Here is a 21,358-nt window from a genome sequence, read left to right as displayed (position 1 = left end):
TGGGCGCGGAGGCCGCGGGGCCGCGCCACGCGTGGGGCCCCCACGCCCCGCCCCCGGCCGTCGGGGCGGGCCCGGCGCCCCCCCCGCCGCTCTCCCATTGGCTGCGGCGGGGCCCCCGCGCGCCTCCCATTGGCCGCTTCATTCCAAGGCAGGTGCGAGGCCCCGCCTCCTTTCCTCGCCCCCCTCCCCTCCGATTGGCGGGGCGGGGGCGGAGCGGCGCGCTGATTGGTGGGCGGCCGGGCGGGGGGCGGGGCTGGCGGCGGCGGGGAGCGGGAGCGGGAGGCGGCGGCGGCGGCCGGGAGCGGAGCGGGCGCGGCCCCCCCCCTACCCCCCCCCCGGTCCTGTCCCGGTGCCGGTGCCGGTGCCGGTGCCGGGGCCATGGCGGCGCGCGGCGGGCTGAGCGCCCTGCAGAAGGCGGCCGTGCTGCTGGGCCTGCCCGCGGGCGCTGCCGTGCTGTACGTCGTGTACCGGCGGTACCGCGAGGGCCGAGGTGCGTGCGGCGGGACCGGGCAGCGGGGACCCCCCCCCCCCTTAGGGACCCCCCTTGGGAATCCCCCCCCCCTCTAGGCACCCCCCGCCCGTGGGGACCCACCCGCTCCCCCCCCCTTTTGGGTCCCCTCCTTTTGGGGACCCCCCCTTCCATTTGGGCCCCACCGCCCTCCCCTTGGGGACCCCCCCTTTAGGGCACCCCCCCCTTTTGGGGACCCCCCCTCACCTTTGAGGACCCCCTCTCCCTTGGGGACCCTTCCCTTTGGGCTCCCCCTCCCCCTTTGGGGACCCCCCTCCCCTTTGGGGACCCCTCCCTTAGGGACCCCCCTCCCCTTTGGGGACCCTCCCGTTGCCCCCCCCGGCCCCTCCACTACATCCCCCTCTGCTCCCCCCTCCCCCTTGGGGACTCCCCTCCTCTTTGGGGACCCCTCCCTTAGGGACCCCCTTCCCCCTTTGGGCACCTCCCTCCCCTTGAGGACCCCCCTTTTTGGGCACCCCCCCCTTTTGGGGACCCCTCTCTCCTTTGGAGACCCCTTCCTTAGAGACCCCCCCTCCCCTTGGAGACCCCCCCCTTGGGGACCCCTCTCACCTTTGGAGACCCCCCCCCTCCCCTTGGAGACCCCCCCCCTTGGGGACCCCTCTCACCTTTGGAGACCCCTTCCTTAGAGACCCCCCCTCCCCTTGGAGACCCCCCCCTTGGGGACCCCTCTCACCTTTGGAGACCCCCCCCCTCCCCTTGGAGACCCCCCCCCTTGGGGACCCCTCTCACCTTTGGAGACCCCCCCCCTCCCCTTGGAGACCCCCCCCACTTGGGGACCCCCCTCTTCCCCCTTGGGGACACCTCCCTTGGGTGGGGACCCCCCCCCTTCCCCCTGGGGGACTCCCCCCCTTTCCCCCCCCCCTCACGGTGCCGCCGTGCCCAGAGGAGCGGGCGACCTTCGTGGGCGACGAGGAGCTGGAGGCCGAGGTGCGGGTGCCGCGGGCGGCCGTCAAGGCCCTCATCGGGCGGAAGGGAGCCACCATCAGGAAGGCGAGCACCCCCCGGCGGGGGGCTGGGGGGGGGCCGGGGGGCCTCCCCGGGGAGCCCCGGGGCTGACACCCCCCCCCCCCCCCCGGTGCCCGCAGCTGCGGCAGGAGACGGGGGCGCGCATCGACGTGGAGGAGGAGGAGGAGGAGGCGGGCGAGGAGCGGCTGCTGCTCATCGCGGGCTCCCCGGGGCAGGTGTGCCGCGCCCAGGCCGCCGTGCGCCGCGTCGTGGCCGACAGCGCCCCGGTGCTGGAGCAGCTCCGCGTGCCCCACACGGCCGTCGGCAGGATCATCGGTACCGCCCGCGGCGCCGCGGGGGCCGGGAACGGGGCTGGGGGCTCCGCTGCTTCCCACGGGGCTGGGGGCGGCCGTGCCGCCGTGCCCAGGGGGCGGCCGGGATCGGAGGCCACGGGACCGGGGTCTACGGGACCAGGGGCTAAGGGACCAGGGGCTAAGGGACCGGGGCCTATGGGACCAGGGGCTATGGGACCAGAGGATAAGGGAAGTGGGGGCTATGGGATCGGAGGCCACGGGACCAGAGGATAAGGGAACCGGAGGCTAAAGGACTGGGGGCTATGGGACCGGGGCCTATGGGACCAGGGGCTATGGGACCAGAGGATAAGGGGACCAGGGGCCATGGAATCGGAGGCCACGGGACCGAGGGCTAAGGGACCAGGGGCTAAGGGACCGGGGGCTATGGGACCAGGGACTATGGGACCAGAGGCTACGGGACCAGAGAATAAGGGAACTGGGGGCTATGGGATCAGAGGCCACAGGACCGGGGACTACGGGACCAGAGGATAAGGGAACCGGAGGCTACGGGACTGGGGGCTACGGGACCGGGGCCTATGGGACCAGGGACTATGGGACCAGAGGATAAGGGGATCAGGGGCTACGGGACTGGGGGCCATGGGATCGGAGGCCACGGGACCGGGGACTACGGGACCAGAAGGTAAGGGAACCGGGGGCTAAGGGACCGGGGGCTACGGGACCGGGGACTATGGGTCCAGGGGCTACGGGACCAGAGAATAAGGAAACTGGGGGCTATGGGATTGGAGGCCATGGGACCGGGGGCTACGGGACCGGGGGCTACGGGACCGGAGCCTCCGTGGGGAGCAGGAGCCGTGGCCCCGGGGCTGGAAGCGGTGGCAAACCCCAGCCCCGGGGGCTCTGCGTCCCGCAGGCCGCGGCGGCGAGACGGTGCGGAGCATCTGCCAGAGCTCGGGGGCCAAGGTGCTGTGCGAGCGCAAGGCCGAGGCCGGCCTGGCCCCGACGCGGCTCATCCGCCTCTCGGGGACGCGGCGGGAGGTGGCGGCCGCCAAGGTGAGCGGCGCCGGTGGGGCCGGCGCGGCCCCGGGGCTGGCACGGGCGCGGAGCCCACCGGCCCCGTCCCCGCAGAAGCTGATCATGGAGAAGCTGCTGGAGGACGACGCCTTTCGGAAGGAGCTGGCCCGGGCGGCGGCGGCGCGGGGCCTCCGCAAGCAGCCCCTGGGCAGCCGGAGGGAGCCGGAGCTGCTGCCTGGAGGGACCCCCGAGCACGGGGCTGGGGTCGGGGGCACGCTCGGGGGCGTCGCTGCGCTGCTGGGTGAGGGTCCCTCCGAGGAGCCCGGGGAGGAGAGCGAGGCCCCGGAGGAGCTGGCGGCGGGGGCGGACGTCGTGGTGCCGAAATTCGAAGGTACGAGACGGGGTGCCTCGGGGCGTAACGGGGGGTCCGCGCCGGGGGAGCGGGTTGGCGGGGGGCCCGGGGGGAGCTGCGAAGTGCTGGGGCCCGTCTGAGTGTCCCGAGGGGGCTCCGTGCCCCCCGGCCTGGCTCAGGGCGCCCAGCGGGAGCTGCACGAGTTCCCCGGGGGCTCCGGGGCGCGTCCCCGGGCGGGACCCAGCGCTCAGCTCCTGCCCTCGCCCCCCCCGGGGCTCCCCCCGGGGCTCCCGGCTCCTGTCCCGCAGTTCCCAGCCCTGAGTTCGGCTTCCCCGCGGCCGACCCCCTCGAGGTTTACGTCTCGGCCGCCGAGAACCCCGACCACTTCTGGGTGCAGCTGGTCGGCGAGCGCAGCCTGCAGCTGGACAAGCTGACGGCCGAGATGTCGCACTACTACGAGGGCAGCGGCCGCGCGGTGAGACCCCGGGGGGGCACCGGCCCCCCGCATCCCCCCCCCCCCCCCCGGTGCGCCCCGGCCCCCCGGGACGTGTCGCTCGCCGTCCCCGCAGGCGGAGCTGGCAGCCGTGCAGGCGGGGGACATCGTGGCCGCTCCCTACGGGGACGGCAGCGAGTGGTACCGGGCGCGGGTGCTGGGCGCGCTGCCCGGCGGCGGCTGGGACCTGTACTACGTGGACTTCGGGGACAACGGCGAGGCGCCGCCAGCCGCGCTGCGAGCCCTGCGGTGAGCGCAGCCCGGGGGGGGGGGGGGGGGGCGCGGAGCTGGGGCGGCCGCGGGGCCGCGGCTCAACGGCCCCCCCGGAGCCCGCGGGGGGCTCGCGGCCGCCCTGGGGAGGGGGCTCTGCGGGGCGCCGGGGGGTGCGCAGCAGCCCCGGGGAGCGGGGCAGCCCCCCGGGAGAGGCTGCGTGGGATCAGCCCGGCTTTTCCACCCCCCCCTCCAGGAGCGATTTCCTGAGCCTCCCCTTCCAGGCCATCGAGTGCAGCCTGGCCGGCGTCGTGCCCGCGGGTGAGTGGGGAACGGGTACGGGGGGGGGGGGGGGAGGCCGAAGGGTCCGGGTCCGGCCCCATAACCAGACCCCGCTCCGTGGGGCCCCCCCCCGGCCCTTCCCGCAGGCGCCGAGTGGGCCGAGGCGGCGCTGGACGCCTTCGAGCGCCTGACGCACTGTGCGCGCTGGAAGCCGCTGCTGGCCAGGGTCTGCAGCTACGGCCGGCGGGGGCCCCGCACGTGGCCGCGCGTCTCGCTGCGCGACGAGGTCAGCCCCGACCCCAAACTCCTCGGCCCGGCCTCCCGCCGCCCCCCCCCCCGATCCCCCCCCCCGTGCCCCAGCCCCGTTCTCGGCCCCGTGCAGGACCTCGACGTCGGCGCGGAGCTGGTGCGGCTGGGCCACGCTGCGCCGCGGCCGCGGGAGGAAGAGGAGGAGGGGGAGGAAGAGGAGGCAGCAGGGGATGAAGCGCTGCGGTGGGGGACGGAGACCCCGGTGAGAGGACCCGCGGCGGGGCGGGAGGGGGCGGCTGCTGGGGGGCGTCCCGGTGCGCTCACCCCTACGTCAGGTTGGGGGCTCAGTTTTGGGGAGCCCCCGTCGTGTTTTGGGGGGCCCCCATCGTTTTTGGGGGGGCCCCGTCGTTTTGGGGGGTTGGCCCCCTCTGCCTGGGGAGGACCCACGCGGGGTCCTGCGCCCAGGTCCGGGCCCCCAGCCCAGGAAGGGCGCAGGACAAGCCCCGGGGGGGGCCACAAAGGTGCTCGGGGGCTGCGGCGCCTCCCCTGCCAGGAGAGGCTGCGGGAGCTGGGGGCTGAGCCCTGGGGGTGCCCAGGACCGGCCGGATGAGGCCCTGGGCCCCCTGACCCTACGGCAGGGGGTTGGGACGGGGGGGGCTGTGGGGTCTCTCTCCCCCCCCCGCCCCCCCCCCCCCCCCCCCCCCGAGCCGGTGCGGGGCCGGGCCCGGTAACACGGCTCTTCCCCGACAGGAGGACGGCGCCTGCGTGTCCCTCGAGAGCCCCCCGGAGCCCCGGGACAGCCCCAGCGAGGCGCCCCCCACCCCGGCGCCCCCCACCCTGTCCTGCCTCAGCCCCCCAGGTGAGCAGCACCCGGGCAGGGCCGGCCCCGATCCCCGGGGAGGAGGAGGAGGAGGAGGAGGAGGAAGGCAGAGCCCCGCCAGGCACAGGGGGGCTGCAGCTGGGGGCTGCGGGACGGGGGGGTCCCTCACCCTAAACCCGGGGAGCCTCGGGGAGGGCTGAGCCCCCTGGGGGTGTCCCCAGGGGCCTGGGGGCTGGCTGTGGTGTCACCCTGCGGGGTCGTCCCCGGCGAGCAGGAACGGGGGGGGGGGGGTGGCTCCTGGGGTCAGGGCCTGTGAGGGGTGGAAGGGGCCTGGGCGTGCCCCAGCTGCATTTTGGGGTGGGGGGGGTCCCGGGGCGGGAGGGGACCTCCCCTTCTCAACCCCCCTTTTCTCTGCAGAAGGCGGCCCCGTGTCCGGCAGCAGCGCCGTCCCGGTGCCGGAGGGGAGCTCCCCGTGACGGCCCCGGGGGCAGGAGGCGGCCGGGCGCCCTCGGGTGGGTTCCCCCCGCTCCCCCCGTTCCCGCCCGGGCTGGGCTGAGCCGGGGGGGCCGTGCTCTCACCCCCCCCCCCCCCCCAATTTCTCTTCCCTCCCAGGGGTCGGGGTGCCGGCGCCGGAGGAAGCCGCGGTCCAGGGAGAAATTGGGGCCGCTGGGAGCGGTGCGGGCGCCCCCAGAGCGCCTCCCCGGGGCGGCGGGGGCTCCCCGCCGTGCTGTCCCTGCTGTCCCGGGCCCGGGGGGGAGACGGTGTCTCACGGCCACCGGCACCACCTCGGGCCCGTCGTTGGCCCCGCGCGGTTGCGTTTTGTTGTTGTCACCCCGGCCCCGTTCTGTGGCGTGGGGAAAAAACGGTTCTGGGTTCCTGAGTCAATAAAGTTCGGTTCTGGGCAACGTGCGGGGCCGAGCCGGGGTGGGAGGGGGGCACGGGGCCGTTTTACCGGATTACCGCAGGGCCCCAACCGGTGCCACCGGGGGACGGCAGCGCCGGGCTCTGCCCTGTGCCGTGGGTGGCACCGAGGCCTCATGGAACCTTCCGGTGGCACCGGCACCGCCACACGCGGTCGGGGCGTGAAGGCACGCGGCCTGCTCCCGGCCCATGCCCGAGCCCCGGTGCGGGGGCAGCCGGTACCGGGCAGCCCGCGGGGTGAGGGCACTGGGGCAGCCCTGGTGTGTGCGGGGCCAGGCCCTTGGGATCGGCCTGGTCGCGGTCGCAGTGGCCCCAGGCTGTAACGGTGCCTCTGGTGCCTCCGTCCCGGGGCTTCCCCCGCCGGGACCTGGGGCCTCCGGGATGAACCGGGACGGGGCAGCGAAGCCGCTGCGGGGATGCAGCTCCCCGGGGTGGGGGGGCAGCCGAGGGGGCGGGGTCCCGGTAGGCGGCACCGGGCGCAGGCGCGCGGCGGGCAGCCCCCGGTGGGGTCCTCGCGCCCCGCCGAGCAGCCCGGCTGCGGGGGGTGGGGGTCGTTCTGCGCAGGCGCGGCGCTCCCAGAGCTCAGGCGCGCGGCGGGGCAGCCCCAGCGCGGTCCTAGGGCACAGGCGCGCGGCGGGGCAGCCCCGCGGAGGGGTCCTCGGGGTCCTCGCGGCGCCGGCTGGGGGCGGCCATGTTGGGCCCGGCGGCGGCGGGGGGCTGCGGGCTGGCGGCGGGGCGGGCCCTGAGCCGGGCCCTGAGCCTCAGCCACGGCCGGGTGAGGGCCGGAGGGGCCGCGGGGCTCCGGGGGGCTGGGAGCGGCCCGGCCTGACCCGTTCCGCCCGGTTCCGTCCCCCCGCAGGGCACGGTGGTGGTGGAGCGCTGGTGGCCGGTGCCGCTGAGCCGGGAGGGGCGGGCGCCGCGCCTGCACCCCCGGCGGCACCGCGTGTACCGGCTGCTGGAGGACGGCAAGCACCTGCCCAAGGCCGACCTGGAGCTCATCCTCACGCGGGCCGTGCAGGGTACGGCGGGCGGGGGGGACGGGGGGGGGGGGCGGAGGTGGGCCCCGGCCGCTACCGGGGGTCGGAGCCCCCCCGGTGGGGGGACCCGGCCCCCCGGGGCGCAGCGGGGTTGGGGTGTCCCCGCCGGGGGGTTGGGGTCCCCCCCGGGCTGCCCCTCACGCCGCCCCCCCCCCCCCCCCCCCCCCCCAGGGCTGGGGACCCGCGGCGACACCGTGTTCGTGAAGAAATCGGTGGGGCGCAACAAGCTCCTGCCCCAGGGGCTCGCCGTGTACGCCTCGCCCGAGAACAAGAAGCTGTTCGAGGAGGAGAGGCAGGTGAGGGTGGCAACCCCCCCATTAAACCTCCCGTTACCGAGCCCCCGTGCGGGGCAGGGGGGCGCCGGAGGGGCCGCGGGGGCACGGCCGTGAGGGGCCCTGGTCCCGGTCCCGGCCCCCCTCCTGAGCCCCCTCCTCGGCCCCGTCTCTCGCAGCAGCACCAGGCGGGGAAGCTGGAGGCGACGCAGACGCAGAGCGGCGAGAAGGTGAGCGGGGGGCACGGGGGGGGCCGAGGGACCCTCGGGGCCCAGAGCACAGAGCCCCGGTTCCTCCCGTGCCCTGCCTGGGAGCCCGGTGGCCCCAGCGGGCGGCCGCCTGCGCGTCCCGGTGCCCCCCCTGCGGGGAGGGAGCGGGGCTGAGCCTCGGGGCCGCGGCTCGGAGGACTTGGAGCCCATCCCTGGCGTCCCGCGGCGCCCTTCGTTAACTTAATTAACGCCGCCGGGGCAGCGCTGGCTGCGGGGGGCGATTCCCCGGCTCCTTCTCTTCTGGGGCCAGCCCCTAAAGGACCCGCGGGCGCTGCCCCGTGCCTCCCGGGATGGCCCCCCCCGGGGAGCCGGGCACCGCCGCCCCCTGACACCTCTCCCCCCCCCCGTGACCCCCCCAGACCCTGCAGTTCCTGCGGAGCTGCCGCCTGGAGGTGGGCATGAAGAACAACGTCAGGTGGGAGCTCAGCGCCGAGATCGTGGCGCGGCAATTCCTCCGGAACGTGAGTGTCCCCCCCCCGCCCCCCCCCGGGGGTGTCCCAAATCCACACCCCCCCCCCCCCGGTGCAAACGGAGCCGCGGGGGGAGGCCGTGGAGGCTCCGAGCCCTGCGAGGCCGGCAGCTGGGGGGGTTAGAGTGGGGGTGTGGGGATGGACGGGGCTCTGCCGGGATCGGGAGGGGGGGGGGCACGGCCCCCGGCGCTGCCCCCCCTCACCCCCTGCCCCCCCCCCCCCAGCTGGGGGTGGCCGTGCCGCCCCACGCGCTGCAGCTGCCGCCGGAGCCCATCACCAGGTGGGGCGAGTACTGGTGCGACGTGACGGTGAGTGGGGGGGGTCCCCACGGGTCCCCCCGCCCCCGAACCCCCAAAAACCCTTCACTGCCCCCCAAAAACCCTTCCCTGCCCCCGGTGCTGGTGGTCTGGCGCTGCCCGGGTGCCCCCCCCCAAAAAAAACCCATGGCAGCGCCTGTCCTCCGGCAGGGGCAGGGTGTGAAGGGGGGGGGGGAAACGCCCCGATTTTTTGGGGGGGTGGAGGGGGGGGCACCCATCCCTGTGACCTAAAGGGACAAAAGCCCCTCCGCGTGCGCCCCCACCCCGCCCTGTGCTCTCCCCGTGCCTCCAGGAGCCCGCACCGCCGCAGGGGGGTTCTCAGGGCCGGACCCCGGGCGCGGGGGGGGCTCCCCCACCCTGACCCCCCCCCGTCCCCGTGCCGCAGGTGAACGGGCTGGACACGGTGCGCGTGCCCATGGCGGTGACAGAGTTCCTGCGGCCCCGGACGCGGCGCCGCCGGCGCTGGCAGGCCCGGCAGGAGGCCCTGCTGGCTGCCAAGAAGGAGGAGCTGCTCTGAGCCCCCCCCGGGAGGAACTGGGCCCCCCCCGGAGCCCTCCCTCGGTGTCTGCCCCCCCCCCCGTGGTGAATAAAGGGCTCAGCACCGACCCCAGCGTGGTGCAGCCGTGGGGACTGGGGGGGGTTTCGGGGTGCTGGGGGGGTTTTGGCTCCCAAGCAGCCTCCGTGGGGCACTGATTCTCCTGGGGGGGGGCTTCCCCCACCCCCCCCAGCCGCACGGGGGGTGACACAGGGCAGCGCAGGCGGTGACGGGGCAGCGGCACCGGGGGATTTATTGCCCGTGGCCCCCCCGGTGCCCCCCGTCAGCGCGGCCCCGCGGCCTCCAGCTCCTCGCGGACCCTCGCGGGCAGCTCCGGGTCGGTGAAGTACCCTGGGGGGGGGGCGAGGCGGGGGGTGGGGGGGCTGCTGCCTCCCCCCGGGGGGGGGTCACCCCCTCCTGGACACCCCCCCCCCCCCAGCCTGTGGGCAGCCCTCGTGCCCCTCACCTGCGGCGAACTCGAGGACGTCGTGGGGCCGGCGCAGCATCACCGCCCTGGGGGGGGAACGGGGTGAGGGGGGGGACACAGACACAGAGGGGGAAAATGGGGGGGGGGGTCCCGGCGCCCCCACCTGAGGAAGCCACGCAGCAGCACCCCCACGGCCGGCTGCGCCCGCAGGTAGCGCTCGCTGGACAGACGCAGGGACGGCTGGGGGGGGGGGGGGGGGAAGTGTCACCCGTGGGGGCTGCCCCCACCCCCCCGTGTCACCCCCCTGCTGGCACCCCCGGTACCCTCCTGGCACCCCCGCTGTGCCCCCCCCCCGTTATTCCCCCCGTGTCACCCCCAGCCCGCGCCCCCCCCCCAACGCCCCCCGTGCCCCCCCCAGCCCGTCCCGCCCCCGCCCCCCAATGTCTCCCCGCCCCCCCCCCATGCCCCACGCAGCCCGTGTCCCCCCGGTGCCCCCCCCCGCCCCCCCCCGGTCCCCCCCCACCTCCCCCCGCGGCCCGCGCCGCTCCGCGCCCCTCCGCCCGCTGCGGCGCCGCCATCTTGGGGCGCTCGGCGCCGCGCGTCGCCATGGCAACGGGGGGGGGTAAGGGGGGGGTGTGTCCGTGCGCGTGCGTGGGCGTGTGCGCGCGCGGCTCCCTGCGTGCACGGCGCGTGCTCGTCCCCGCGGGCCGCGCCCCTGCGCGCGCCTGGGTCCCGCAGCCGCGCCCCCGTCCACCGCGTCCCGCGCCCCCGCCCCGCCCCCCCCCCCCCGCTCAGCACCGGGGACAGCTCCGGGGCCGCGCGCACCTCGCACGCGGGCACGCGCACACGGGCACGCGCCCCCGCCCCGTGCACGCTCCCGCCCCGCGCTCCCCCCTCACCTCCCCCCTCCCTCGGCCCAGCCCCGGCGCTGCCCGTGCCGGGTGCCGGTGGCGGTCCCGGTCCCGGTGCCCGGTGCCCGGTGCCCGGTGCCCGGTGCCCGGTGCCCGGTGCCCGGCGCCGTCTCTGACATCAGCGCCGGGCGGGGCGGGGCGGGGCGGCCCCGACCGGGGAAGAAAAGCGGCGAGCGGGGCTCGGGCCCGTCCGCAGCCGGTACCGGGGCCGGTGCCGGGGCGCAGCGGGAGCGCGGCCGCCATGGGCCGGGCCGGGCGCTGAGCCCCCCCCCGCCGCCACCGGCACCGGGGCCGCGGCGCTCCCCCCCCCCCGCTCCCCGCCAACCTCCCCCCCCCCCCTCCCCTCCCACCCACACCGGGGGGCTCCGGGGCGGCGACCGGGCGGGGCGGGCCCGGGCTGTGCCGGCAGCCGCCGGGGCCGCGGCGGGAGCCCCTTCGGGAGAGCGGCCGGGATCTACCGGGAGCGCCGGGAGCGCCGCCCCCCGGGCAGAGCTGCCCCCGCCCCGCCGCGCCCCGTCCCCGGAGCCGGAGCCGAGCCCCGGGGCCGCCTCGTCCTTTGTGTGCGGCGCGGCCGGGCCGGCACCGGGCACCGGGCACCGGCAGCCGGGCACCGGGCACCGGGAGCCGCTCCGGCGGCGGAGCCGAGCGGCGGCAGCGGGGCCGGGAGCGGCAGCGGGGGCCGCCCCGGGATCCGCCCGGCAGCGGGAGCGGCAGCATCGAGCCCCGGCAGCGGCCCCGAGCCCCGGCGGCGGCCCCGGGAGCGGCGGCGGCGGCGGCAGCGGGGCCCGCGGCCCCCCCCGGCGGCCCCATGAAGGAGCCGGACGCGATCAAACTCTTCGTGGGGCAGATCCCGCGGCACCTGGAGGAGAAGGACCTGAAGCCCATCTTCGAGCAGTTCGGCAAGATCTACGAGCTCACCGTCATCAAGGACAAGTACACCGGCATGCACAAAGGTACAGCGCCGCCACCGCCACCGGGAGCGGCACCGGGAGCGGCCGCAGGCCCCGGGCACGGCCCCTGCGCAGCCGCCGGCATCAGGCGGAGCCCCCCCCCCGGGCGTCGGGAACGGCCCCGCGGCCCTGGGGGCAGCCCCGGGGGGCAGGAGCAGCCCGGGCGCGGCCCCACGGGCAGCCCCATAACCTGGGTGCCCCCCCCCTACAGCCAGCCCCGTAACCTGGGTGCCCCCCCCATATCCAGCCCCATAACCTGGGTGCCCTCCCATATCCAGCCCCAGGCACTGGGAGCCCCCCCACAGCCAGCCCCATAACCCGGGTACCCCCCCATATCCAGCCCCAGGCACTGGGAGCTCCCCCACGGCCAGCCCCATAACCTGGGTGCCCCCCCATATCCAGCCCCATAACCTGGGTGCCCCCCCATATCCAGCCCCAGGCACTGGGAGCTCCCCCACGGCCAGCCCCATAACCTGGGTGCCCCCCCATATCCAGCCCCATAACCTGGGTGCCCCCCCCATATCCAGCTCCAGGCACTGGGAGCCCCCCCACAGCCAGCCCCATAACCTGGGTGCCCCCCCATATCCAGCCCCATAACCTGGGTGCCCCCCCATATCCAGCCCCAGGCACTGGGAGCCCCCCCACGGCCAGCCCCATAACCTGGGTGCCCCCCCATATCCAGCCCCAGGCACTGGGAGACCCCCCACAGCCAGCCCCATAACCCGGGTACCCCCCCATATCCAGCCCCAGGCACTGGGAGCCCCCCATGTCCAGCCCCACAGCCCGGGTGCCCCCGACAGCCAGCCCCACAACCTGGGTGCCCCCCCAGCCCCCCCCAGGCACCCCACGCGCTGTGTGTGGGGCGCATTGGGGGCGCGCTCTGGGGGGGGGGCAGCGGAGCGAGGAGCGGCCGTGCGGGAGGCGTGGGCGGCAGGGGGGGGGGCTCGGGGTGCTGCGGGGGTGTCAGCTGCGGGGCCTCGGGTGGGCGGGCGGGGTGAGGGGAGGGGGTGCGACGGGTGTGGGGGGTGTGCAACGGGCGTGGGGGGGCGTGGGGTGTGCGACGGGTGTGGGGGGGTGCGGTGGGTGTGGGGGGTGTGCAACGGGCGTGCAATGGGTGTGTGTGTGGGGGGTGCAACGGTCGAAAACCGGGCGCGTGATGGGTGCGTGGGGCGTGCAATGGTTGTTGTATATGGCGTGCAATGGGTGGGGGGGTGCAACGGGTGTGAGTGGGTGTGGGGGGTGCAATGGGTGTGAGTGGGTGTGCGGGGCGTGCAACGGGCGTGTGTGGGGTGTGCAACGGTTGTGTACGGCGTGCGATGGGTGTGGGGGCGTGCAATGGGTGTGTGGGGCGTGCAATGGGTGTGTGGGGCGTGCAATGGGTGTGTGGGGCGTGCAATGGGTGTGTGGGGCGTGCAATGGGTGTGTGGGGTGTGCAGTGGTTGTTTATGGGGTGCGATGGGTGCTGGGGGTGTGCAAGGAGCGTGTGGGGCGCGCGGCGGCTGTGCACGGGGTGCGGTGGGTGCTGGGGGTGCCCGGTGCTCGCCGTGCCGTGGGCCCTGCGGCGTCCCCCGGGGCTGGGCCGGGCAGGGCCTGAGGCCAGGGTGACGGGCACCGGGTATGTGTGTGTGTGGGGGGGGGGGGCAGGGGGGCGCCCCCATGGGGTCCCGGCCCCGGACCACGGCCCCGGGGGGGGGGGGGGGGCAGGATGGGGCCGTGCCCCCCAGCGCCCGCTGTGCCCCCAGGATGCGCCTTCCTGACCTACTGCGCCCGCGAGTCGGCCCTGAAGGCGCAGAGCGCCCTGCACGAGCAGAAAACGCTCCCGGGGGTGAGTCGGGGGGGGGCGCCCCCCCCCCATTCCTGCATCACCCGGGGGGGGCACGGCCCCCCCCCCCACCCCCGTGCATGCACCGGGGCGGTGCCTGGGGACCCCCAGTACCTTCACCCCCAGTACCTTCACCCCAAACCCTGGTCCCTGCAGGGGAGGTGTCCCCGTGTCCCCCCCCCCCAGCGTCTGCCCCCGGGGGGGCCGGGGGGGGCATCCCCTCGAGGGGGGCCCGGCGCTAACGAGGGCCTGGCGCTAACGAAGCGCTGCCAGGCGGGCTAACAAAGCCACCGGGGGGGGCGGGGGGGGCTGGCTTTATTTGTAGCTTCGAGCCTTTCGGGTGCCCCCCCCCATTAATTTTGGCCTGGGACCCTCCCAACAGCAAAGATGCCGGGGGGGGGGGGGGGTTGGGGGTCCCCGGCACGAGGGGGGGCACAGCCTGGTGCCCCCCTCGCTGTCCCCAGGGAGCTTTGGCTTCGCTGGGGATAATCCGGGGATTGGGGGCTGTAAATCCCCGCGGGGGGGGGATTATTTTGTCGGGGGGTGGTGAGAATTAGGGGGCGCCGCCCCAGCAACTGCCCCCAGCGGGGATGCTCGGGGGGGGGCGGGGGGGGCAGGGCACAGGGAGGGGGCCCGAGCTGTGCCATGGGGGTGGGGGTGGGGGGGGCTTTTATTTGAGGGGTGGGGGGGTGATGGGGGCCCGAGCCCAGTGCCCCCCCTCCCCTGATCCATCCAGGGCTGATCCCGGGATTAGCGGGGGATTAGTGCCCCCCCCCCCAGCCCCCGGGGGGGGCATTTCCAGCGCCATCTGGGCCGGGGGGGGGGGCGGGGGGGGCACAACCTTCGCTTTCTGCTTGGAAAAAACGGTGCGGGGGGGGGGGGGGGGGGGGGGCGAGGGGTGAGCCGGGGCTCAGCCCCGGCTCACCCCTCGCCCCCCCCCCCCGCAACCCCCCCCGGTATGGGGGGGCAGCGCCCCTCCCCCATCCCGAGGGGGTTCTGCGCCCCCCCGCCCCCCCAAGCGCCCCCCCGCCCCGTCATTGTTTATGGCGGCGCTGCTGATGTCAGCGCGTTGCCGGGCAACGGGACGGGGAAATTGGGGATGAGGAGGCGGTTGCCATGGAGCACGGCCGGCCGTTGCCATGGTTACCGCGCATCTGTGCCCTCCCCCATCCCCCCCCCCGCTCCCCGGGGGTTACCGGAGGGGGGGGGGGGGGGCAGTTACCGGGGAGGGGGGGGGGGGGGGCGTTGGCTCATCCCCGGGGTCCCCCCGCGGTTGCCCGGTAACGGGATGCGGTGACGATGCGTTGCCATGGCGACGGGAGCATCCTGGGGGGGGCTGGGGGGGGTCGGGGTCCTTGGGGCGGGGGGGGGGGGGGGCAGGGGGGGGTCCGTGCCCCCATCCCGCGCTGTCGCCCCCAGATGAACCGGCCCATCCAGGTGAAGCCGGCCGACAGTGAGAGCCGAGGAGGTACGGACACCCCCGCCCCCCCGGGACCCCCCCGGGACCCCCCGGACCCCCCCCCCCGGTCCCCATCCCTGGGGGTCTCATCTCGTCCCATCCCTTGCCCCCATCCCTGGGGGTCTCATCCCGTCCCATCCCTTGCCCCCATTCCTGGGGGTCCCCATCCCATCTCATGCCCCCATCCCCATCCCAGGGGGTCCCATCCATCCCCCCCCAGGTCCCCATCCCTGGGGGTCCCATCCTGTCCCCCCCATGGGTCCCCATTGCCGGGGGTCCCGTCCCATCCCCTGCCCCCATCCCCATCCCAGGGGTCCCATCCCATCCTGTGCCCCCCCCGGGTCCCCATCCCAGGGGTCCCATCCCGTCCCATCCCCTGCCCCCCAGGTCCCCATCCCAGGGGGTCCCATCCATCCCCCCCCATGGGTCCCCATCGCCGGGGGTCCCGTCCCATCCCCTGCCCCCATCCCCATCCCAGGGGTCCCATCCCATCCTGTCCCCCCCCTGGGTCCCCATCCCAGGGGTCCCATCCTGTCCCATCCCCTGCCCCCATCCCCATCCCGGGGGGTCCCATCCTGTCCCCCCCATGGGTCCTCATCCCTGGGGGTCCTGTCCCAGCCCCATCCCGGGGGTCCCATCCCGTCCTGTGCCCCTCTGGGTCCCATCCCCTGCCCCCATCCCCATCCCAGGGGTCCCATCCCGTCCCACCCTGTCCCATCCCCGGGGGGGGGGGGGTCGTGTCGTGTGGCCCCCCCCCAGGGAGCCGCGCTGTGCCCGCAGAGGACCGCAAGCTGTTCGTGGGGATGCTCAGCAAGCAGCAGGCGGACGAGGACGTGCGCAAGATGTTCGAGCCCTTCGGCACCATCGACGAGTGCACGGTGCTGCGCGGCCCCGACGGCACCAGCAAAGGTCCGGGGGGGGGTCTGCGGGGCGGGGGGGCCGGGGGTGGGGGGCACAGACCCCGCTGACCCCGCCGCCCCCAGGCTGCGCCTTCGTCAAGTTCCAGAGCCACGCCGAGGCCCAGGCCGCCATCGCCGCCCTCCACGGGAGCCGCACGCTGCCGGTGAGACGCCCCCCCCGGCCCCGCCGGCCCCCCCGCGCCGTCACCTCCGTCGGCACCGTCGCCCCCAACCCCCAGCATCCCCATCGTGCCCGCCGCCTCCACCAGCCCCCCGCCACCCCATCCCTGTTCCCCACCATCCCATCCAGGCCCCACCCCACCCCATCCCATCCCTTCCCCATCATTATTCCCGTCCCATCCCCATCCCAATCTCAATCCCAATCCCATCCCCATCCCTGTGCCCCACCATCCCATCCAGGCCCCTCCCATCCCATCCCTTCCCCATCATTATTCCCATCCCCATCTCCACCACCATCCCCATCCAATCCCCATCCCTAACCAAATCCCCATCCCATCCCCACCACCATCCCCACCCCATCCCATCCCCTCCCCCATCATTATTCCCATCCCATCCCTGTCTCAATCCCAATCCCATCCCCATCCCTGTGCCCCACCATCCCATCCCCTTCCCCATCATTATTCCCATCCCATCCCCACCACCATCCCCATCCCATCCCTTCCCCATCATTATTCCCATCCCATCCTCATCTTCATCCCATCCCATCCCCATCTCAATCCCAATCCCATCCCATCCAGTCCCCACCCCATCCCATCCCTTCCCCCATTATTCCCATCCCCATCCTGTTCCCCACCCCATCCCATCCCCATCTCCACCACCATCCCCATCCAATCCCCATCCCATCCCATCCCAACCACCATCCCCACCCCATCCAATCCCATCATTATTCCCATCCCCATCCCGCTCCCATCCTATCCCCATCCCATCCGCGTCCCATCCTAATCCCAGTCCCATCCCCATCCCTGTGCCCCACCATCCCATCCGGTCCCCACCGCATCCCATCCCCTCCCCCATCATTATTCCCGTCCCATCCCCATCTTCATCCCATCCCCATCCCAATCCCATCCCTGTGCCCCACCATCCCATCCAGTCTCCCCACCCCACCCCATCCCCTTCCCCATCATTATTCCCATCCCATCCCCATCCCCATCCCCACCACCATCCCCATCCAATCCCCGTCCCATCCCTGTCCCATCCCATCCCAACCACCATCCCCACCCCATCCAATCCCATCATTATTCCCATCCCAATCCCGTCCCCATCCTTCTCCCATCCTATCCTCATCCCATCCCCGTCCCATCCCAATCCCAATCCCATCCCCATCCTTCTTTCCTACCATCCCATCCAGTCCCCACCGCATCCCATCCCCTCCCCCATCATTATTCCCATCCCATCCCCATCCCTATCTTCGTCCCATTCCCATCCCCATCCTGCTCCCATCCTATCCCCGTCCCATCCCAATCCCATCCCCATGCCGTTCCCATCCCAATCCCAATCCGATCCCCATCCTGCTCCCATCCCATCCCCATCCCGCTCCCATCCCAATCCCAATCCCATCCCCATCCCGCTCCCATCCCATCCCCGTCCCATCCCAATCCCAATCCCATCCCCATGCCGTTCCCATCCCAATCCCAATCCGATCCCCATCCTGCTCCCATCCCATCCCCATCCCGCTCCCATCCCAATCCCAATCCCATCCCCATCCCGCTCCCATCCCAATCCCATCCCGATCCCGTCCCCATCCCGGTCCCATCCCAATCCCAATCTGATCCCCATCCCCATCCCGTTCCCATCCCCATCCCGTTCCCATCCCCATCCCCCCCCTTCCCACCCCGTCCCCCCCTCGCCCCGTCCGTGCCCCGGTGACGCGGGGCCGTGCCCCCCCCCTCGCCCCCCCCCAGGGCGCCTCGTCCAGCCTGGTGGTGAAGTTCGCGGACACGGAGAAGGAGCGGGGCCTGCGGCGCATGCAGCAGGTCGCCAGCCAGCTGGGCATGTTCAGCCCCATCGCCCTCCAGTTCGGGGCCTACAGCGCCTACACGCAGGCGGTAGGGGGGGGGACACGGGGGGGGGGTCACGGGGGGGGGGGTCACGTTGGGTGAGGGGTGTCCCCGGGGACTGCGGGGGGTGGGGTTGGGGTGGGGGGCACGGGGAGACGGACCCCTGGCGGACCCCGAGGGCCAGGGTGGGGATGGGGGGGGTGGGGGGTCGTGGGGATGTGGGGGGGGTCGTGGGGATGTGGGGGGGTCGTGGGGATGTGGGGGGGTCGTGGGGATGTGGGGGGGGTTGTGGGGATGGGGGGGGGTCGTGGGGATGTGGGGGGGTCGTGGGGTGGGGTGTCGTGGGGACGTGGTGGGGACAGGAGGTGGTGGAGCTCGAAATCCAAGGTGGGCTCGTTGCGGGGGGGGCACGGGGAGATGATCAGCCTCAGCGCCTGGGGGGGGGGACACGGGGGAGACGGGGGCCCCATGGGGAGACACGGGGGAGACGGGGGCCCCATGGTACGTGTGGGGACAGCGGGGTGACACGGGGGGGATGAGGGACCTCATGGCCCAGGGTGGGGACCCCGGGGTGCTGGGTGACAGCCGCCGGGGGGGGGCTCGCTGCCCCGGGGGGGTGCCGGGGGCCGGTGCCCGGTGCCAGGCGCTGTCCCCGCAGCTGATGCAGCAGCAGGCGGCCCTGGTGGCCGCCCACTCGGCCTACCTCAGCCCCATGGCCACCATGGCCGTCCAGATGCAGCACATGGGCACCGTCACCCCCAACGGGCTCATCGCCACCCCCCTGCCCCCCTCCTCAGGTCGGTGGCGCCGGGGGACGGGGACACGGGGACGGGGGGTGCCGGGGGGGGGGGGACACGGGGGTGGCATTGGGGGTGGGGGGGCACTGGGAAGCGGGTCGGGGGCGGCAGGAACAGAGATGGGGACACGAAGGACGGTGACGGGGTGGTTGGGGGGGCACCAGAGAAGGTGGCAGCAGGGATGGGGACACGGGGTGGGCACGGGGGGATGGGGACCCTGGGGACGGTTCCTTCCGGGGGGGGGGACACGTGGAGGTGGCACCGGAGGACGCAGCCACCGACCTCACGGGCACCACGGCCGGGGAGGGGGGCGCGGAGGGATGGGGCCGCCGGCGGTGGCCGTGTCCCCAGCGCGCGGTGACGCGGGGCAGGGGCAGGGTGCGAGGTGCCCCCCCCGGGCCGGGGGGGTGACGGGGGTGTCCCCGCAGGAACCAGCACACCGCCGGCCATGGCCGCCACCCCGGTGCCCGCCATCGCGGCCCCGCTGAGCGTCAACGGGTACAGCCCGGTGCCGGCACAGCCCGCGGGGCCGCCTGCCCCCGAGGCCGTCTACGCCGGGGGTGTCCCCCCGTTCCCAGGTGCCCGCCGCCCCCCACCCGCCCCCCCGCTGCCCCCCGCCGCCCCTAACAGCCCCCGCTTTGCCCCCAGCCCAGAGCCCCGCCGCCCCCGGGGACCCCCTGCAGCAAGCCTACGCCGGCATGCAGCACTACACAGGTCGGGGGGCTGGGGGGGTGCCGGGGGGGTGCTGGGGGGGGGGGGTGCTGGGTAAACTGGGTGGGCATTGCACGGTGTTAGGTGGGTACTGGGGGACACTGGGAGGGTACTGGGAGGCACTGGAGGGCTGTTGGGGAGCACTGGGGGGCACCGGGGGGGGCATTTAAGAGCTGTGGGTGCGGTGGGAGTGCACTGGGGGGGGGTTGGGGGGGAGTGCATGGATTTGGGGGGGGCACTGTGAGGACACTGGGGGGGGGGGGTACCTGGATGGTTCTGTGTGCGGGAGGGGGGAACCACCACATGGCACTGGGGGGCACTGGGCTGGGGGGGGGGGACGTGCTGACCCCCTGTCGCCCACGCAGCCGCCTACCCCGCAGCCTACGGGCTGGTGAGCCCGGCCTTCGCCCCCCCGGGGCCCCTGCTGGCCCCCCCGCCCCCCCCGCAGCAGCAGCAGCGCGAAGGTGAGAGCACCCCGGGACCACCCCCCCCGACCCCCCCCCCGACCCCCAAAGGGCGCTGGGCTCGGGGTGCCCAGTGCGGGGGTGGGCAGGGGTTGGGGTCACCCCAAGCGCGGGGGTGGGGGAGGTTTTGGGGGGGGGGGGGCGCAGGGTTCCGGGTGCCCGCTGTGATGCCGCTCCCTCCGCAGGCCCCGAGGGCTGTAACATCTTCATCTACCACCTGCCCCAGGAGTTCGCCGACACCGAGATCCTGCAGATGTTCCTGCCCTTCGGCAACGTCATCTCCGCCAAGGTCTTCGTCGACCGCGCCACCAACCAGAGCAAGTGCTTCGGTAGGGACGGGGGGCACGGGGACACGGGGGACAGGGGGGACAGGGGGGGACACCGGGGACAGGGGGGACACCGGGGACAGGGGGGACACGGGGACATGGGGGACATGGGGACAGGGGGGACACGGGGGACATGGGGACAGGGGGGACACCGGGGACAGGGGGGACACCGGGGACAGGGGGGACACAGGGGACATGGGGACACGGGGGACACCAGGGACAGGGGGGACATGGGGGACACCGGGGACAGGGGCGACACTGGACACACCAGGAACACTGGGGACATGGGGGACACCACGAGCGGGGGCTCCCCGTGGCCAGGGAACTGGGGCTGTCACAGGCGGGGACACCTTGGCCTGGTCGCGGGGCTGGGGAGGGGGTGGCCGGGGGGGGGGGGGCGGGGGGGGGGGGCCGGGGGGGGCACAGCCTGCCCAGGGCACGGGGCCGTCCCGCCTGGAGCGCTCCCAGCCAGCGCAGCCGGGGCACGGGGGCAGCACGGCGGGGGCGCGGGACGTCCCCTGGGGGAGCCACCGCGGGGCAGGGGCAGCCGCGGCCGCCCCTGTCCCCAGCGCCCCCCCCCCACCCGCCCCCCCCCCAGGCTTCGTGAGCTTTGACAACCCGGCCAGCGCGCAGGCGGCCATCCAGGCCATGAACGGCTTCCAGATCGGGATGAAGCGCCTCAAGGTGCAGCTCAAGCGGCCGAAGGACGCCAACCGGCCCTACTGAGCCCGGTGAGCCGCCCCCGGCACCCCCAGAACCCCCCCCGAAAACCCCACAACTCGTTCGGGGTGGGGGGGGGGGTCCCCACCTGCTCCACCCCCTCCTCCCCAGCACTGCTTAATGCCCCCCCCCCCCCCATCTCCCCTCTCGCCAGGTCCGGAGGTGCCGGAGCAGCACCCTTGGGTGCCCCTCCCCCAGTTGCGGAGCTGCCCCCCCCCCGGGACACCCCAGTGGTGCCTGTGGGGGGGCTCAGTCCTGCTGGCGGCGGGGGGGGGGGGGGGAGGGCACACACAGACCCCCCCCCCTACATGCTCAGGAAGGATGGACACCCCCTCCTCCCCCACCCCGGACCAATCTGGACACCCCCCAGCACCCCCCCAGCACCCGTGTCCCATCGGCCCGGGGAGGGGGGGGATGGGATGGGACTTCCTCCCCCCACCCCCCCCCCCAGCACCCACGGGGGAGCCCCCTGCTTGGAGCTTTTTTCTCACCAAACAGGACCAAAACCAGCTCCAGGCGGGGGGGGGCCGCCATGGGGTTGGGGGGAGGGGGGACACGGGGCTGGGCCCGGCATGCTCCCCCCCTCTCCCCCCCCCCCCCCAGACCCCAGGGTGAGTGGGACCCCCCCCCAACACACACACACATACACTGCCACCCTCCCACCCCGCTCTGGCCCCTCCCCAACCTGCCTCAATCCCCCACGATGGGCACTGGGGGTCTGCGCCCCCTGCCCCCCCCCCCCATCACCCCCCCCCCCCCCCAACGGCCACGGCCGAGGAGCAGCCGAGCCCGGGATGCGCCAAAACTGCACCAAAAGTCGGGGTGAGG

The 21,358-nt window shown here is 75.0% G+C and overlaps 4 protein-coding genes across 10 annotated transcripts; 3 read left to right on the top strand and 1 right to left on the bottom strand.

The window, feature by feature from the left end:
• Window positions 1-310: 310 nt before the first annotated feature.
• TDRKH (tudor and KH domain containing) lies at window positions 311-6,110 on the top strand. Of its 2 annotated transcripts, none has more exons than XM_066986010.1 (13): window positions 311-490; window positions 1,413-1,456; window positions 1,615-1,810; window positions 2,699-2,838; window positions 2,914-3,190; window positions 3,460-3,626; window positions 3,721-3,893; window positions 4,111-4,175; window positions 4,283-4,422; window positions 4,519-4,647; window positions 5,136-5,244; window positions 5,623-5,717; window positions 5,818-6,110. In XM_066986010.1, the coding sequence occupies exons 1-12, from the start codon at window positions 379-381 to the stop codon at window positions 5,679-5,681; spliced, it is 1,611 nt and encodes a 536-aa protein (XP_066842111.1). In that variant the 5' UTR covers window positions 311-378; the 3' UTR covers window positions 5,682-5,717; window positions 5,818-6,110. The 2 variants fall into 2 exon arrangements, with proteins under 2 accessions (XP_066842111.1, XP_066842110.1); XM_066986009.1 differs by having other exon boundaries at window positions 1,413-1,519.
• A 632-nt stretch (window positions 6,111-6,742) lies between these two features.
• On the top strand, window positions 6,743-9,096 carry MRPL9 (mitochondrial ribosomal protein L9). 2 transcript variants are annotated; one of them, XM_066986014.1, is made up of 7 exons: window positions 6,743-6,901; window positions 6,986-7,145; window positions 7,335-7,459; window positions 7,618-7,665; window positions 8,064-8,165; window positions 8,399-8,482; window positions 8,877-9,096. In XM_066986014.1, exons 1-7 carry the CDS (start codon window positions 6,818-6,820, stop codon window positions 9,006-9,008), a joined length of 735 nt encoding a protein of 244 aa, XP_066842115.1. In that variant the 5' UTR covers window positions 6,743-6,817; the 3' UTR covers window positions 9,009-9,096. The 2 variants fall into 2 exon arrangements, with proteins under 2 accessions (XP_066842115.1, XP_066842114.1); XM_066986013.1 differs by having other exon boundaries at window positions 6,744-6,901; window positions 7,615-7,665.
• Window positions 9,097-9,261: 165 nt separating this feature from the next.
• RIIAD1 (regulatory subunit of type II PKA R-subunit domain containing 1) lies at window positions 9,262-11,081 on the bottom strand. The gene is made up of 4 exons (XM_066985870.1): window positions 10,719-11,081; window positions 9,617-9,693; window positions 9,493-9,539; window positions 9,262-9,377 (listed from the first exon to the last, which is right to left on the bottom strand). Exons 1-4 carry the CDS (start codon window positions 11,079-11,081, stop codon window positions 9,310-9,312), a joined length of 555 nt encoding a protein of 184 aa, XP_066841971.1. The 3' UTR covers window positions 9,262-9,309.
• LOC136788106 (CUGBP Elav-like family member 3) lies at window positions 11,036-21,215 on the top strand. Of its 5 annotated transcripts, none has more exons than XR_010827104.1 (13): window positions 11,036-11,317; window positions 13,057-13,139; window positions 14,556-14,604; window positions 15,376-15,504; window positions 15,579-15,658; window positions 17,417-17,560; window positions 18,171-18,309; window positions 18,738-18,887; window positions 18,958-19,023; window positions 19,401-19,484; window positions 19,711-19,813; window positions 20,409-20,541; window positions 20,685-21,215. XR_010827104.1 is itself a non-coding variant. In XM_066986012.1 (13 exons), the coding sequence occupies exons 1-12, from the start codon at window positions 11,173-11,175 to the stop codon at window positions 20,534-20,536; spliced, it is 1,341 nt and encodes a 446-aa protein (XP_066842113.1). In that variant the 5' UTR covers window positions 11,036-11,172; the 3' UTR covers window positions 20,537-20,541; window positions 20,685-21,215. The 5 variants fall into 5 exon arrangements, 2 of the variants coding, with proteins under 2 accessions (XP_066842113.1, XP_066842112.1); XM_066986012.1 differs by having other exon boundaries at window positions 19,670-19,813; XR_010827103.1 differs by having other exon boundaries at window positions 11,037-11,317; window positions 19,386-19,484; window positions 20,685-21,214.
• The last annotated feature ends 143 nt before the right edge of the window (window positions 21,216-21,358 follow it).

This window comes from Anser cygnoides, chromosome 33 (assembly GCF_040182565.1).
Source record: "Anser cygnoides isolate HZ-2024a breed goose chromosome 33, Taihu_goose_T2T_genome, whole genome shotgun sequence".
NCBI lineage: Eukaryota > Metazoa > Chordata > Aves > Anseriformes > Anatidae > Anser > Anser cygnoides.
Note: the sequence above shows the minus strand (reverse complement) of the source record. Positions and strands in the feature narration are given on the sequence as shown.